This window comes from Eucyclogobius newberryi, unplaced genomic scaffold, assembly GCF_026437365.1.
Source record: "Eucyclogobius newberryi isolate DKJ021-1_F unplaced genomic scaffold, fEucNew1.0.hap1 SCAF_9, whole genome shotgun sequence".
In the NCBI taxonomy this organism is placed as follows: domain Eukaryota; kingdom Metazoa; phylum Chordata; class Actinopteri; order Gobiiformes; family Gobiidae; genus Eucyclogobius; species Eucyclogobius newberryi.
The window spans coordinates 33,037,841-33,053,818 of record NW_027316532.1 but is presented as its reverse complement, the minus strand read 5'-3'; the positions used below and the strand labels follow the sequence as shown (position 1 = coordinate 33,053,818).

At 44.5% G+C, this 15,978-nt stretch overlaps 2 protein-coding genes across 2 annotated transcripts; both read left to right on the top strand.

The window, feature by feature from the left end:
* The first annotated feature begins 324 nt into the window (after positions 1–324).
* Positions 325–4,931, top strand: acot11b (acyl-CoA thioesterase 11b). The gene is made up of 15 exons (XM_072438751.1): positions 325–499; positions 587–656; positions 796–856; positions 928–1,029; positions 1,106–1,241; positions 1,340–1,493; positions 2,191–2,310; positions 2,387–2,525; positions 2,618–2,673; positions 2,760–2,826; positions 2,915–2,998; positions 3,129–3,262; positions 3,734–3,865; positions 4,011–4,137; positions 4,240–4,931. Exons 1-15 carry the CDS (start codon positions 325–327, stop codon positions 4,378–4,380), a joined length of 1,698 nt encoding a protein of 565 aa, XP_072294852.1. The 3' UTR covers positions 4,381–4,931.
* A 919-nt stretch (positions 4,932–5,850) lies between these two features.
* fpgt (fucose-1-phosphate guanylyltransferase) lies at positions 5,851–15,334 on the top strand. The gene is made up of 4 exons (XM_072439400.1): positions 5,851–5,983; positions 6,043–6,210; positions 6,302–6,394; positions 13,747–15,334. The coding sequence occupies exons 1-4, from the start codon at positions 5,875–5,877 to the stop codon at positions 15,144–15,146; spliced, it is 1,770 nt and encodes a 589-aa protein (XP_072295501.1). The 5' UTR covers positions 5,851–5,874; the 3' UTR covers positions 15,147–15,334.
* Positions 15,335–15,978: the final 644 nt, after the last annotated feature.

Genomic DNA, 15,978 nt, shown 5'->3' with positions numbered 1-15,978 from the left:
GTCATTGCTGCTGTCATAAGGCTATAACATGTTGTATGTTATATATTTATTACTTGGTGTCAGTGTTATTACCTAAATGTTTGTGCCACATTCATCAATGTTATGGGTGACAGCACACATGCAGGCTAACCTTTCCTGCCCATAAATTGCAAATTTTTCTCCTTTTTTTCCCCCAAAGTGCATGATATACGGCACTGTCCAGTATCTGCAAATCTAATTTTAAAAAGTAGAATTGATCCTCAGGTAATGAATGCATTCATTACAAAATTCCATTAAATAATTCAAGTTTTGTTTTTGTACCATTCCATTATACCATAGCTCATCATGTTAAATGAAACGGATGGCGAGATGCGGGAGAATGATGCGAGTGGTGAAATGTACAGAAACCCCACTGAAGTAAAGATGAGTCAGATTGTTTTGCCCTGTCATGCAAACCACCGCGGGGAGCTGAGCGTGGGGCAGCTGCTCAAGTGGATGGACTCCACTGCCTGTCTGTCTGGTCAGCATCCAAAATCACATGCTAATCTTTCATTTACAGTGAGATGTTTGTGTTTGGATTTAGTCATTATTTACTTCTTTTCACCAGCTGAAAGACATGCTGGTTGTTCTTGTATCACTGCCTCTGTGGATGACATCCATTTTGAACACATCATAGGGTACAGTGTTATAACCATGTTCTTTATACATTGTAAATATTGACCAGTTGTGTTTAACATATACGTTTAATGTATGGGAATGACCCTCAGGCGTCGGGTGTTGTTGTGAGTATAATCAAAGCATGTGTGTTGCCTACAGAGTTGGAAATGTTGTCAATATTATTGCAAAAGTCAACAGAGCCTTCACATCGAGTATGGAGGTGAGTATAGTCCTGCCTGGGGAACTTTCATGATTCAGATAAATGTTGTAAACCTGTTGTCTCTTGTAAAGGTTGGAATACTGGTCACTTGTGAAGACCTTTACACAGACAGACAGTGGAAGGTGTGTCATGCCTTTGCCACATTTGTCGGCAGGCGAACTGAGGCTGGAAAGGTAAAAAAAACACTGTATGCACTGTATACAGTAATTTATGCTTTAGTGTCAACCATGTTGTGGCTGTTCTGCACAGGTCCAGCTGAAGCAGGTTGTCCCACACACACAAATGGAGCAGATGGAGTACAGCCTGGCAGCCGAGCGCCGGAGGATGAGGCTCATACATGCAGAGATCATTACAGACCTACTGAGCAGCAGCACATCTCAGCTGGGTACAGCCTGATGCTTCATAGCTCAGCATCTGATGCTGTTATTGCACCATTTTAAATCAGAATGGATTAAGCTCCTTGTTCTTTGTTTCCCTCTCCAGGAGAGTGCCAGGAGTATGAGGACGCTGTGCCAGCAGAAAGGACTCGGGTGGAGAGTGTGGAGCTGGTGCTTCCTCCTCATGCAAACCATCAGGTCAGCACTTTCGGGGGCCAGATCATGGCCTGGATGGAGAATGTGGCCACCATTTCCGCATGGTAATAAACATGTTATTATCTAACACTCTGATTGTTATTACTGATTATGTGCAACTGAATAAAACAGAATATCTCTCTGTCAACAGTGTTGGGAAGTAATGTATTCAGAATACTAATTTCGAGCATTTGTGTTCTGGTATTTCATTTGGTGGTATTCAGAGTATTGTTACTTTCCTAAAATCAAAGGAATACATTGTGGTATTTGATCATGCAAGTCAGACTTCAAACTGCACGGCATTAGCAAGAAAAATAGAAAACACAGCTCTTATGGTGAGTGCATTTGCAATTTTTCCTTTTCTAATTAGTGATTAATACATGCAATTACTATCACTATAGTATTGTATAATCACTATGATATACTGCAACTCTTTGTGAACGTCTTCAGTATTCAGAATACTGTACTCTGATTTGACCGTGTAACAGAATGTGTTACAAAATACATTTTAATTCAACCAAATATAAGTATTCTTCCCAACACTTTTTATTTTTATATTGATGAGTTGATTTATTATGTAGCACTTTAAATGTCTGTTTGTGCCAAAGGCATCTCAAGCAAAGGCCAAAGCATTTCCAAACTATTGTTCATTTAATGCTGGGTCTCTTAATCAAACACTTAAACCTTAAATGTTAAACCAGATTGATGTAGCTATAACTGAGCAACATTTAGATTGTAATACGTAGTTTGTGTTCATTTCAGCCGCTTATGTAACGCTCACCCAACTCTCAGGAGCATTGATATGTTTCATTTCCGGGGCCCATCTCACATTGGTGATCGACTGGTTCTGAAAGCCATTGTAAATAATGCCTTTAAGCACAGGTGAGTGTACCATTTACCAACGGTGTTTTCTTTACAAGCATGAAAAGGTTTGCATATGGTGTTCTTGTTATTGCAGCATGGAGGTGGGAGTCTGTGCAGAGGCCTATAAGGGTGGGGAGCCTTTGCGTCATATAAACAGTGCTTTTATGACATTTGAAGTGCTAGACAGTGACCGGAAACCACAAACTCTCTCACGAATACGGCCTGAACCTGTGGTGAGTTTTTTTCAAATAATAAAATGTAATATGTGTGGTTGAAATTGTTTGTATTGTTGAATATGAGTAGTTTTAATTGATTGTTTGAATAGGATGGGATAAGACGCTACAAGGAAGCAATTGCTAGAAAGAAAATTCGGCTTGACAGGTGACTTCCATTTAAACAATTATGTTATTCATACTAACAAAAACGTACAAGTCTGCTTACAAGCTAATGATTAATTGTCTGTACAGGAAGTATATAATCTCCTGTAAGCAAAATGAAGTTCCTCTATCAGTCCCCTGGGATCCAAGTAATCAGGTATTGCAGTTATTATTATTATTATTGTGGTGGTGGTGGTTGTTGTTGTTGTTTTTATCATTACGTTTAATTTAATTCTGATTTATAGATCTATCTGAGCTACAATAATGTATCAGCTCTGAAACTAATGGATGCCAGAAACAGCTGGATTTTAACTTCTGAGAAAAACAAGGTCAGAAACATTTTTCAACTGCTTATGTTTATATTCAACACTTAACCCTAACATCTCTTACATATTTTAGCTACTGTAAGAAAATTACAAAAGTGCCTAGATTTACATGTTTGACTCTGCACCTCGCCAGGTGAGGTTGTACACGCAAGAGGAAAACCATAGGCTGTTCTTCAAGGTGGAGATGCACGTGTGCGTCCCGGCAGCGCAGACATTTCATCTACTGTCTGACCTAACCAGGAGAAAACAGTGGGACCAACACTATGAGTAAGTAACAGGGGTTTGTCATACAATTTTACAATATGCAAAATGCACACACTATACACAGGGAAATAGTACTTGTTGCTAGAGAAATTGTGTCAGTCCATCACCAGCACGTGTTTTGCGATTGTCTTACTAAATACATGAATGAATAAAGCACTGTGAAATTCTTTTAAACATTATCATCCCACATGACTTAAAAACTGTTTCTGGGCCATTAAACCCCTGCAATAAACACAACAGATGGATAGCTTTGGCAGGAGGGAAAAAGGCTATCACAAAGAAATGGATGACACAGACTGAACCAACTGGACTGCGCTGAAATAATAATAGACATTTGCTGTTAATTTGAGTACCAAACATAGCAATTTGCCAGACCTTTGCTCCAGATTATTTGCACCAGCTACACTTGTCTTTGTTTTATCTTTCCATAAAAAATAAAGATAAAAACTGTATAGTTTGACTGTATTTCTCCAGAGAGTGTGAGGTGATCATGCAGGCGGATGAAGACGACACCATATATCGCGTGACGACCCCATCGGTCAGTAAACGGGACAAAGCCACGGAGTTCATCCTGCTGGCGTCTCGGAGGAAGCCTTGTGATGCCAGGTGCTCATTCATTCACATACACTTCCGTAACACAAAATGTAAACGCACAACTTTACGTGCGATGTTCTCTTGGCTGCAGGCTTTTTCCATTTATTACTACGGCACTACAAACAAAAAACTAGCATGCATTGTCTTTGTTTCTCAGGGATCCTTATCTGATTGCACTGCGTTCTGTGACTTTGCCCACTCACCCTCCCTCTGGGGACTACACCAGAGGAGAGGTGCTCTGTGCTGGCTTTACCATACTGGAAGAGTGCAGTTTTGTCTCCAAGGTCAGCCAAATTTGCGCAGCATGAACACATTTCTACCCAGTATCATATCACTACCGTATATTACACGCACGTGCTGATATGACCAAATTGTACTGTGTTCAGGTGACATACTACAACCAGGCCACACCGGGAGTCCTGCCCTACATCTCCACGGACATCGCTGGACTTTCTTCCAGTTTTTACAGTGCATTTTCCGCTTGTAGTCTCTTTCTGGAGGCCAACAAACAGAGTCAGACTTCTTAACCTCTGGTCATGAATTCTGAACCTCCTCTGAACTGTAGTAAGCAGTATGAAGCAATGAAGCAAGACGATTCTTGTAAAACTACATTTGTAATCTTCTTAGGATTTTGCTAGATTGGATTTATAACTGTTTATGCAATACTAATTTATATAATATTTCAAATATGTACACTGTATTCATAATACCAGGGCCTCATTGTTTGAAGTAAAATATAACATAAACTAGACTTTCAATTCATTATTATTTTCTACCTATATGCGGGGTTTAAATAAAGTTAAAGCAATGTATTTTCTGTATTTGTATGTAGCCTATGCCATTGTATTAGTACTACAGTGCACTTTCTCCCAAGCGCTTCACTTCAAGCTGTTTTAAATGAACAGTAAACACAATAGGCCAGTGGATTATCCTCCCTTGAGCTGTTGTCCTAGTATATTAAACCCTCTTCTCAGCATTCTTGCCATTCCTCAACCATTTTTTATGAGAAAAGAAAATACAGCTGGAGGGTACTTTTTAGGACTGTGATGTTGTTGTGACAGGTGCAGACCCCTGGAGCGATATGAGTATCTTTGAATGCATCTACAAGAAAACATCGTCACGCCTCCTGTGTGCATTGTATGTTCCACATCATATGTTTTTACAAGAAGACAAAGTGAACTTATGTTGCACTTTTGAGCTATGTTTTACGATTCAATTCATTTTGTCACGTCTGAAATTCCAACAGCAGTGTCCTTGAAGGGCGACAGTGAGAACAATAATCAAACAATATTCATAGGGACTTGGCAATGTCCCAGCATCCTGTGTCCTTAGACAAATGTCCCAAGGTCCCGTGTCCTTAGATCCTTCTCAGCCAGGAAAAACTACCAAACCCCTTTGGGATAAAGTAGAAACCTTGGGGAGTTCCACAGTGAAGGAGAGATCCTACTCCCTCAGATGGACATGCTTCATTTTACAAATAAACTGTGGAGCTGGAACCATTCAGGAGGAGAACTAGTTCTTTGAGGCGGATGAAGAACTGTTCAGCAGATAAAGAACTGTTCATAACGCTTTACAGTCTGTACCTACTGCAAAACCTATCCATTTATTGGTTTGCTCGATTTCCTGTATTTACAATTAAAATAGTATTCTAGTTATGTTTTCAGAATCTAAAAATCATAGCAATAATAATCCATTGTTGTTGCATGGCTCTTGACAGTTTTTTTCTCGAGTGCATTATTCATTCACAATAAGAGATTATTACTTTGTTAAGTTAAAAAAAGAAAAAAATCAGCATCAACACAAACAACAAAATAAGGTCAAAGGTAACATTAAAAGGGGGACTTTGACGAGCCCAAAGTTGAATAAAGATAACACAAGTAACCGCTTCAACACCTGCAGATTTCGCCCCAATGACATTGAGGTGCGCCTTCAACCAATCATCGAGAGTTGAGCGAGTCACGTGTGACTACCCGGAAGTTGCTGTTGACAGCACACGTTCCACATTTGTCTTGATCGAGTCGATGCTCTTCTATCATTTCTCTTCGGCCAAACCTACAATGGACGAGGGACATAACAAGCAGCTGAAGATAGCAACACGTCAGAAGCTGCTCAAGTTTGACGATTTGCGAGGTAAGTCAAAGTTAGACTTATTTAAAAGTGAAATGACTGGAGTTTAATGTTGTGTGAAGGGCGTGAGGTGAAGCCGGGTGAGTTTTGGGACGTGGTCGTGGTCACGGCTGTGGATGAGAGTCAGAAAGACGCGTACGAGCTGCAAATAAAGGAGAAAATCCAAAGAAAGCAGCTTCCTCTTGGGATCGACTTCAAGGTTGTCTCAGATCCGCCTGGCTTTAAAATCGGTGAGTGCAGTGTTGAAGATCCATTGTGTTCTCTTGCCCTGTGATTGCTGCTGGTACAGTTTTTACAAGAGTTTAATGGTTTGTTTTGTAGGGAATGGAGGCTCCACTCTGTACACACTTAAACACCTCTGCGACGTCTATGGGACACTTCTGAACAAACTAAGAGTTCTTCTGATTCATGCAGGTTTGGCTCCTTTAGAGTTATATCTACATTGTACAGCATTGAGTTGCCCATTGCTTTGATCAGTTTTGAATTCTAGTACTACTTTGACAACTGCAATACAGGTAAATGTAATAAAAGTATGCTTGTCAATGCTTTTGACATTTGTCTGTACACAAACAAATTTATGATTATTTTAATAGTCAATTGTTCACTGGTTACTTCTTTCAGTGAGTTGACTAGTCCAAACGCATTAATACGAGTAAAGTTAATAATAATATGCTGTTAAATGTATCACAAATTGTTTAATGTTTGTTTCTGTTTTGATTTATGTTTTTGTGATTTAAAAGAAAAATCCTTTTGCATATGTTTTAAAGTCTGTACATGTCAGAAAGACTAAGGGGGGAACCAAAGTTTAGTTCCGTGTTTCTGGACGGCCCTCTTTTACTGTTACTATTCAAGCTAACTATTCAGCAGCACCACATATTGTGTGCGTAATTACTATAAAAGTGAGTATTTGGTCGTGTTAATGTTTATCAATTGTATATTGTTGATGTTTATCCTTATCTTTGACAGTTAATGCACTGTATTCAGCTAAACTGCCGCGATCCATTACTTATCGCTGTTTTCGCCGTCAACTAGCTTGTTCTAAAAATAGCTCCGTCATCGGCGCATATGTAGGTTACTAATGTAACCCGAGTTCTATACCGCATATACTGTGCAATGTAGAAGTTTAGTAATGTGACTTAATTCATGTTTACTGTCTTTCTGTTCCCACACACACACCACCAATTTGTAATATGTACAAATTAAAGGACATTCTCAATCAATCCAGTTTCCCCTGATTCTCTAACCGGAATCAACGGCCCATACTGTCCGCTCCAATCAGCGTTATTTCCCCTTGGCTAATGTGGATATTTCTACATTAAATTCTGGTCCTTCGAGCCTGGATTGGAGCTACGCTTTAGCAGTATGGACCACGCAGCACCCATGGAAGAGGAACTTACCAGGCCCCAGAGAGAAGCCCGTCTACCCTCTCATCTGATGGACTATGAAGTCAACTATGGCGTACACAGCTCACATCCTCCAAACGCTTCATCCAGCTACAGCAGCAAACACAGAAGCACCTCGAGGAGAGCCCACAGCTCTGTATCTGGCTTCAGCTCACGCTCAGGGAGACACACGACTTACTCTATTGGTCATTACCCACAAGATGGTCTCTCTCCCATACAAGCTGCAATACTGGAAGAGAATGCTAAACAACTTGAACTTGTTAACCTCCGGAGACAGATGGAAGAGGATGTACAGGCAGAGCGGGAACTTCATCAACTACAGACCCAAGCTAAAGCTGCTCAACGAGCACAAGAGGAAGCCCTTCAAGCTAAAGAGGCCCTGAGCAAACGCCTCGACCAAAGCCGCAGACTCCAGCAGCTACAGACTGATGTTGAACTAGCCAAACTGGTCACTTCAATGCTCAGTACTAACAGCAACTCCTCGAGCCCCTATCAGCCTCAACCAGCAGCTACAGCTTCACCTGCGCAGCAGCAAAGTACTCTAATTCAAGCAACAGAGTTAAACTCTGCATCGCACCCCACTCTCGTCAACACAAACGCAGTGCAGCCAAAACCGCCAATAGCATATTGCAAGTGGGAGCAGCCTCCGGCCACATCTTATCCCATCCAGGCTCCCTTACCAGCACCTGCGCCCTATCCTGGTCTACAACCACAACTCGGAGCAGAAATGCTAATTGCCTCTGCCTTTGGCATCCCCAAGCCCATGCTGCCTGTGTTTGAGAGCGGTCGTGAGAGTGACTTTGCCCTCCTGAAGATGGCACTAGATAGTCTGCTCAGTAACCACAGCCATCTCAGTGAGCAATACAAATACCAAGTGTTGCTAAGCCATCTGAAGCTTCCGAGCGCTCTTCAACTCGCAAAGGCATACATGCATCACTCAAGCCCGTATACCGCTGCACTCAACGCACTACAAGATAAGTATGGTCAACCAAGGCAGCTTATCCAGTCCGAGCTCGGCGCCATCCTAAACTCTCCTGCACTTAAGACAAGTGATGCCAACAGTTTCGACCTCTTTGCTCTGTCCATCCAAGCCCTAGTGGGTATGCTGAAAACTCTTGAAGGACACAACGGCGTGGAGCTCATGTGCGGGTCGCACGTTGACCGGCTGCTAAGTAAGCTGCCCCCTTCTTACCGTGACGGCTTTGTGGAGTATTGTCTTAACCGAGGGATTCTGCAATCAGGTTCAGACCGCACCTACACGCTTCCTGACCTAGCTGACTGGCTCCAAGTCAAGTCTCAAGCCAAACGCATTTCAAGTCGTGCCGCAGCCCTCTACCAGACTGAGTCAAGTAAACCAGCTAAATCTACAAAGAGCTTCCCCTCTACAACCTACAGAGAGCGGTCCACACCTGTGCTTCTCACAGTGAAGGAAGAGTCAACTCACTCTAAACCTGCCCAGTCCAAGCCGGCTTCAAAGTCACAGCCCTACTGTCCGCATTGCAACAACAAAGATCACTACCTGAACTCCTGTGATAACTTTAAGAAGCTCACACCCAACCAGATAGTCAGTTGGATCAAAGATGGAAACCGCTGCTGGAAATGTGGGCGCAGTCATGCGGTAGAGAGCTGCAACCTCAAACGGCCCTGCAAAGTGTGTAAAGAGCAACATCTCACAATACTTCATGACTCCATCCGTGACACCTCCAATGCTGTCCTGACAATGAGCCCAGGATCAACAAAGGTCTACCTTGACCAACCCAACCGTACGCAGCGAGTGATGCTAAAGGTGGTAAAGATCCTCATTCACAATGGCAAGCGGTCAGTGGAAGCACCTGCAATTCTAGACGACGGCTCTGAGAGGACAATCGTCTTATCACCAGTCCTCCAGTCCCTCAATCTTTCTGGAGTTCCAGAGACTCTTCCCATCCAGACAATACACCAGAATGTCAAACAGTTAGAAGGCCTGACAGTTTCCTTTCAAGTCTCTCCTCTTTCCAAGCCCAATGAGAAGTATCTCATCTCCAATGCATTTTCAGCTGATGGACTATGCTTTGCGGAGCACAACTACCCTATCGCTGCTCTCCAGCGGGCTCACAGACACTTACAAGGCATCCCACTTCAAGCTGTCGACCGTGTGCGTCCACTCATCCTCATTGGTTCGGATATGTGCCACCTCATCAGTCCCGTCATGCCAATTATACAAGGCTCTCCAGATGGCCCTGTTGCTGTCTGCACTCGTCTCGGCTGGTGCCTTCAAGGTCCCATGACTCCAATCCAAACAGCTCATAATCCGACCCAATGCCTGCATATTGCTACAGCTGCAGCCAACACGGAGTTACTCCAGCACGTGCAGCGCCTCTGGCAACTTGACACCCTGCCTTACTGTGAGAAAGCGGTAACCAGGTCTAAGCTTGACCAGCAAGCCCTCGACCTTCTCCAAACATCTACAGTTAGAATAGACAATGAGGGTACCCTGCGCTATGCCACACCGCTCCTCCGCCGCTTTCCACCGATCCCTCTTCAAGCGCCCAAAGAAGCAGCACTGCCAAGTCTCCGCAGCACCGAACGTAGACTTGCCAAAGACCCAGTAAAGGCCGCCACCTATTGCTCAGAAATCCAGAAGCTCAAGGCAGCAGGCTATGTAGCAAGGATCTCACCTGAAGAAGCATGCAAGTCCACAGAGTCCTGGTACATCCCGCACCACATTGTGCACCATAACGGCAAGGACCGTATAGTCTTCAACTGCTCATTTCAATACAAAGGCCAAACTTTGAATGAGCAACTGCTTCCAGGGCCAACCCTAGGACCAACCTTGCTTGGCGTGCTTCTTAGATTTCGCCAGCACAGTGTGGCAATCAGCGGTGACATTCGAAGTATGTTTCACCAGGTACTCCTGCTTGCTGCTGACAAACCCATCATGCGCTTCTTGTGGAGAAATATGCAGCGAGAGGAGGAGCCCGACATCTATGAGTGGCAGGTCCTGCCTTTTGGGACCACCTGCAGTCCATGCTGCGCAACCTATGCTCTGCAGCGCCATGTCCTAGACTCTCAAGCCAACCCATCAGGTCTTGCCGAAGTAGTGACCCAGGCATTCTATGTTGACAACTGTCTCTACAGTACACCAGACCCTGCTCATGCCAAGGCTGTCGTGGATGGACTGTGCCAACTTCTCGCAGAAGGTGGTTTTGAGATCAGGCAGTGGGCAAGCAACCTGCCTTCAGTCATTGAGCACTTGCCCACCGAAGCTAGATCTGTCAGCAGTGAACTGTGGCTGTCCCGCGATAGCGCTGATCTGAACGAGTCTACACTTGGACTGCAGTGGAACTGCCTTGATGACACCATGGGTTATCGACACCGCCTACAAGAGCCTCTTCAACTCACGCTCAGAAACCTGTACAAGACTCTTGCAAGCCAATATGATCCATTGGGGTTCATAATACCATTCACAACTAGAGCAAAGGTTCTAATCCAGGACCTCTGGAAGCAAGACCTCAGCTGGGATGACCCAATCGAACACCAACAGCTTAAAGAGCAGTGGCTTGCCTGGGTCAAAGAGCTCCCCAATCTCCTTCAAGTGCAGTTCCCCAGAGCTTACATGCCTCCAAATGCTGATACTTCCACAGTGACCAGGGAGCTCCATGTGTTCTGTGATGCTTCGGAGAGGGCATACAGTTCAGTCGCTTACCTGCGAACCACTGATGACCAAGGTAATGTCCATATTGCCTTCATCCTAGCCCGTTCCAGAGTAGCCCCGAAGAAGTGCCTCTCCATTCCTCGCCTTGAACTCAGCGCAGCACTAACTGGTGCACAACTTGTCAAGCTTATTGAGACCGAGCTCACCATTCCAATCCACCAAGTCATCTGCTGGTCCGATTCCACCACTGTACTCCACTGGCTACAATCAGAGTCCTGCCGCTACAAGGTGTTTGTTGGAACGCGGGTAGCGGAAATCCAGACGTTGACCGACCTTACAAGCTGGAGGTATGTTGACTCGCCTCGTAACCCTGCAGATCACATAACCAGGGGCCTCACCTTGAAAGAGCTGCTGTGCCATCGCCAGTGGAGATTTGGTCCTACATTCCTCACTGAAACTCAAGACCGGTGGCCAACTATGCCTACCGCTGCTGCTGAACCTGATCAACGCGAGCTAAAGAAAAGTGCCTTCATCGGAGTTGTTACAGTGCCACCTAGCCCCCAGCTTCCTGACTCCAGTAAGTTCCACACCTGGACAGAATTAGTTCGAGCCACTCAGCAGTCCCGTCACGGGGCGGCTACGCCTGAAGTCAATATCGAAGCTTCAGACTTCATTGCAGCTGAAAGAGCCCTGCTAGTTCAAGCCCAAGTTGAGTCCTTCCCGGCAGAAGTTAAAGCACTCAAGACCCTTCGTCCAATTCCTAGAGATAGCAGGCTCAGTTCCCTCGCTCCAGAGTACGAGCAAGCAACTGGTCTAATCCGAGTTGGTGGCAGGCTTCGACGGGCGGCTGACCTCGAAACTGAAACCATCCATCCAATTGTTTAAGACTCAAGACACCCTATCACCAAGTTGCTTATCAAAGACGGCGACGAACGGCTCCACCACCCGGGTGCTGAACGTGTCCTTGCGGAGTTGCGACGCCAGTACTGGATCCTAAGAGGACGTGAGGCTATCCGCAAACACCAGTACGGCTGCCGTGAATGCCAATTTTGGCGTGCCAAACCCCAAACTCCAAGAATGGCAGATCTCCCACCGGCAAGACTGCGGCTCTACAAACCACCATTCTACTCTGTGGGAGTTGACTGCTTCGGTCCATTCCTTGTGAAGACTGGTCGCCGCCAAGAAAAAAGATGGGGCATTCTATTCAAATGTATGACAACAAGGTGCCTTCACTTAGATCTACTTGAAGGCTTGGACTCTGACACTTTCCTGCTTTGCCTCCGCCGCTTTGTTGCCCGTCGTGGGAAGCCATTTGAGATACTCTGTGACAATGGCACAAACTTCACTGGTGGCTGTCGGGAACTTCAAGAGGCCTTTCAAGCCATGAACCCTCAACTCCAAAAACATCTTGCAGAACATAGAATCAAGTTCCGGTTCAATCCCCCAGCTGCTCCCCACTTTGGAGGGACGTGGGAGAGGGAGGTCAAGTCGATAAAGGCTTCCCTTAGAGTCATTCTAAAGGAGCAAGTTGTTCCTGAGCCGGTCCTGCGCACCCTACTCATCGAGGTGGAAGGCATCCTGAACTCCAAGCCACTTGGATATGTCTCAGCCGATGTCGCAGATCCTGACCCGGTAACACCCAACATGCTGCTTATGGGACGCAAAGATTCGTCACTTCCACAAGCTCTCTACGACAGTGAAGACCTGCTGGGAAGACGCCGATGGAGACACAGTCAGGTGCTCGCCGACAACTTCTGGTCATCCTTCATCCGCCAGTACCTACCTGGTCTACAAGATCGACGAAAGTGGAAGACTGACGTGAAGGAGCTCCGCGTTGGACAGGTGGTCCTCATCGTAAATCCTCGCTTCCCGAGAGCATCCTGGCCCGTGGGCACAGTGACAGAGACATTCCCTGCACCAGATGGTCGGGTACGTACAGCGGCCGTGAAGGTGAGAGAGAAGACCTACACTCGTCCGGTCGTCAGGCTGATTCCTCTTCCTCCGCTGGTGGAAGAAGACGACAGCGCTCCTGATAGTCTTTCTGGTGATGGACAATTATCCTGACTGACAATTGGGGGCGGCTGTGTCAGAAAGACTAAGGGGGGAACCAAAGTTTAGTTCCGTGTTTCTGGACGGCCCTCTTTTACTGTTACTATTCAAGCTAACTATTCAGCAGCACCACATATTGTGTGCGTAATTACTATAAAAGTGAGTATTTGGTCGTGTTAATGTTTATCAATTGTATATTGTTGATGTTTATCCTTATCTTTGACAGTTAATGCACTGTATTCAGCTAAACTGCCGCGATCCATTACTTATCGCTGTTTTCGCCGTCAACTAGCTTGTTCTAAAAATAGCTCCGTCATCGGCGCATATGTAGGTTACTAATGTAACCCGAGTTCTATACCGCATATACTGTGCAATGTAGAAGTTTAGTAATGTGACTTAATTCATGTTTACTGTCTTTCTGTTCCCACACACACACCACCAATTTGTAATATGTACAAATTAAAGGACATTCTCAATCAATCCAGTTTCCCCTGATTCTCTAACCGGAATCAACGGCCCATACTGTCCGCTCCAATCAGCGTTATTTCCCCTTGGCTAATGTGGATATTTCTACAGTACAGTCGTTATCTTATTGATTATTGCACAAACAGACAAAATCAGCGCGCAAATGTTTGTATTAAATCTCACTTTTCCTTGCGTTTCTGTCGCTGCTCGTTTAGGTGGCCTGAGTCAGCGTTTGCCAAGTGCCAGTGCTCTGGGGAAGATCTTCACGGCGCTGCCCCTGGGGAACCCCTTGTACCAGATGCTGGAGCTCAAACTGGCCATGTACGTGGACTTCCCGTCGAATATGAAGCCCGGCGTTCTTGTGACCTGCGCCGACGACATCGAGCTGTACAGCGTCGCAGAAGACCAGCGCATCAGCTTTGACAAACCCGGTTTCACTGCTTTAGGCCACCCGTCTCCTCTGTCTATTGGCACCACGCACGGGGTGTTTGTGCTGGAATCTCCCGAAACATCGCCTCACGCGGAAATGCAGACCACTTCCTGTGTGCGTTTTCTACACAAACCGAGCGTCGATAAAATGCGAGACACTGGAGCTGTTTGTAACGGTGCCTCGGGTAAAGAGTTTGTGTATACTGACAGCACGTATTACTTTGACGTCCAGACCTCAAAGTCTCTCCTCGATCTGCTCAGAGAAGTCGGACCCCTGGAATGTGAGATCGATGCGTATGGGGATTTTCTTCAAGCTCTCGGCCCAGGAGCCTCCGCAGACTACACCAGAAACACTGCCAATGTCACCAAAGACGAGGGCAATTTGGTGGGAATCCGTAATAAGATCTTCCACGTTCTTAGAGGCACCTCTTTGAACGTGATTCTTCTGAACAACTCCAAGTTTTACCACATCGGAACCACATCCGAATACCTTTTTCACCTCGCTCAAGAAGACACGGCGCTCAGAAATGAACTAGGTCTTGTGTCGTCGGCCTTCAGCCTACACAACGGCGAGGAGAACCAGCAGCGCGCCGCCTCTTGCTGCGTGATGTACAGCGTAGTCGACCCGAGTTGCTCTGTAGGAACCGGTTCAGTTGTAGAGTTTTGCCGACTCGAAGTGGGAGTTCGTATTGGCAAAGGGTCCGTTTTGAGTAGCTGCTGGGTCGGACCTGGTGTTTCTGTTCCTGATTCAGTCTTTATGCATTCACTTTGCGTCAGCCACATGCACGGCATCGGATATGTGACAGTTGTGTTTGGGATAAATGACGATCTGAAGTGTTCTGTGGACAATTGTGCTGATCTCCGAGCCCTGAAACTTTTTGGTTTGAGTCTCGCTAACTGCCTGTCCCACTGGGGGATCGACGATGAAGGACTCCATTTTTCAGGCGATGCGTCGTGTCGCAGCTTGTGGAACGCGTGTCTGTTTCCCATTTGCTCGGATCAGAAAACCTCTTTCTCCGAGTCCCTGGAGATGCTCCACGCTGTGCTCAATGACACAACACTAACATTACCCAAAGACGCACAGTTAATGTCTATGCAACAGGCTTTACAGAGCAAAAATCTGAAGGAGATGTTGAAGTTCAGAACAGGACTTTTTGATGAAATCACTCAGAAATTGTCACAATAGTCCTCTCGAATTTACCTTTATTGTATTGCTTTTGCATATTTGAAATCATGTGCTCAGATAACAAGAACGCCCTAAGATAATGATAAAACCCATCAAATGGACCTTTTTATTGTTAGTTGTTGTTTCTGTTTTTAGATTTAATTGTAATTAACACTTACTCAGGATTAGTATTTAAAGAGATTGATACGATAATTAAAATCACTTGTTTTGTGCACTTATTAATGAAGAGTATATGTCATGTTTTCTATGTTTGATATTTATTTTATAATCATGTAAGGTAAATGGTAAATCTGGTAAATCAAGGTAAATCTGCTTTTCTTTGTGTAATACCAACACATGAACCAAGGACTCAAGTTTGAGAGACATTGGGCTAAATGTGTCTTATTTTGGCCTTAATATTCTTTAACCTTTATTTCTTCGGATGCCACCCCTTATTTATTTTCAAATTATATTTTTTACTTCTTTTGTTTCTCTCTGGTCCAGCCTGTTGTTTTTGTTAGGTGTTTTTTATATTCTAAAATATATACATTATAATTATGATAATGATAATTATCATTATTATTATTATTATTAATAATAATAATAATATTCATATTATTAATAAAGAAATACAACTTCTTTGGCATTTGTGTGTAGATTTAACCTGGCTCACGCCAGATAAATTTTCACTATTTGTTTCTCAAACAAACTCAATACTCAAGTGTTACACATATAAATCTGGCAGAGCCAGGTTATTCTAGATATATATCTATTTTATATTATGAAATATAACTTTTTAGATTTCCTCCAAATCACAATCCCCTGCCTTTTTATCCATACATTTTAAACATAT

Bases quoted from the DNA above. Each gene is read 5' to 3' on its own strand.
- acot11b (XM_072438751.1), top strand. From the start codon at position 325: ATGTTAAATGAAACGGATGGCGAGATGCGGGAGAATGATGCGAGTGGT. The intron at 1,494-2,190 runs GTAATAAACATG...TGTTCATTTCAG, and splicing joins GTGGCCACCATTTCCGCATG to CCGCTTATGTAACGCTCACC. The intron at 2,999-3,128 runs GTCAGAAACATT...GCACCTCGCCAG, and splicing joins TAACTTCTGAGAAAAACAAG to GTGAGGTTGTACACGCAAGA.
- fpgt (XM_072439400.1), top strand. From the start codon at position 5,875: ATGCTCTTCTATCATTTCTCTTCGGCCAAACCTACAATGGACGAGGGA. The intron at 6,211-6,301 runs GTGAGTGCAGTG...TTTGTTTTGTAG, and splicing joins TCCGCCTGGCTTTAAAATCG to GGAATGGAGGCTCCACTCTG. The intron at 6,395-13,746 runs GTTTGGCTCCTT...CTGCTCGTTTAG, and splicing joins AGTTCTTCTGATTCATGCAG to GTGGCCTGAGTCAGCGTTTG.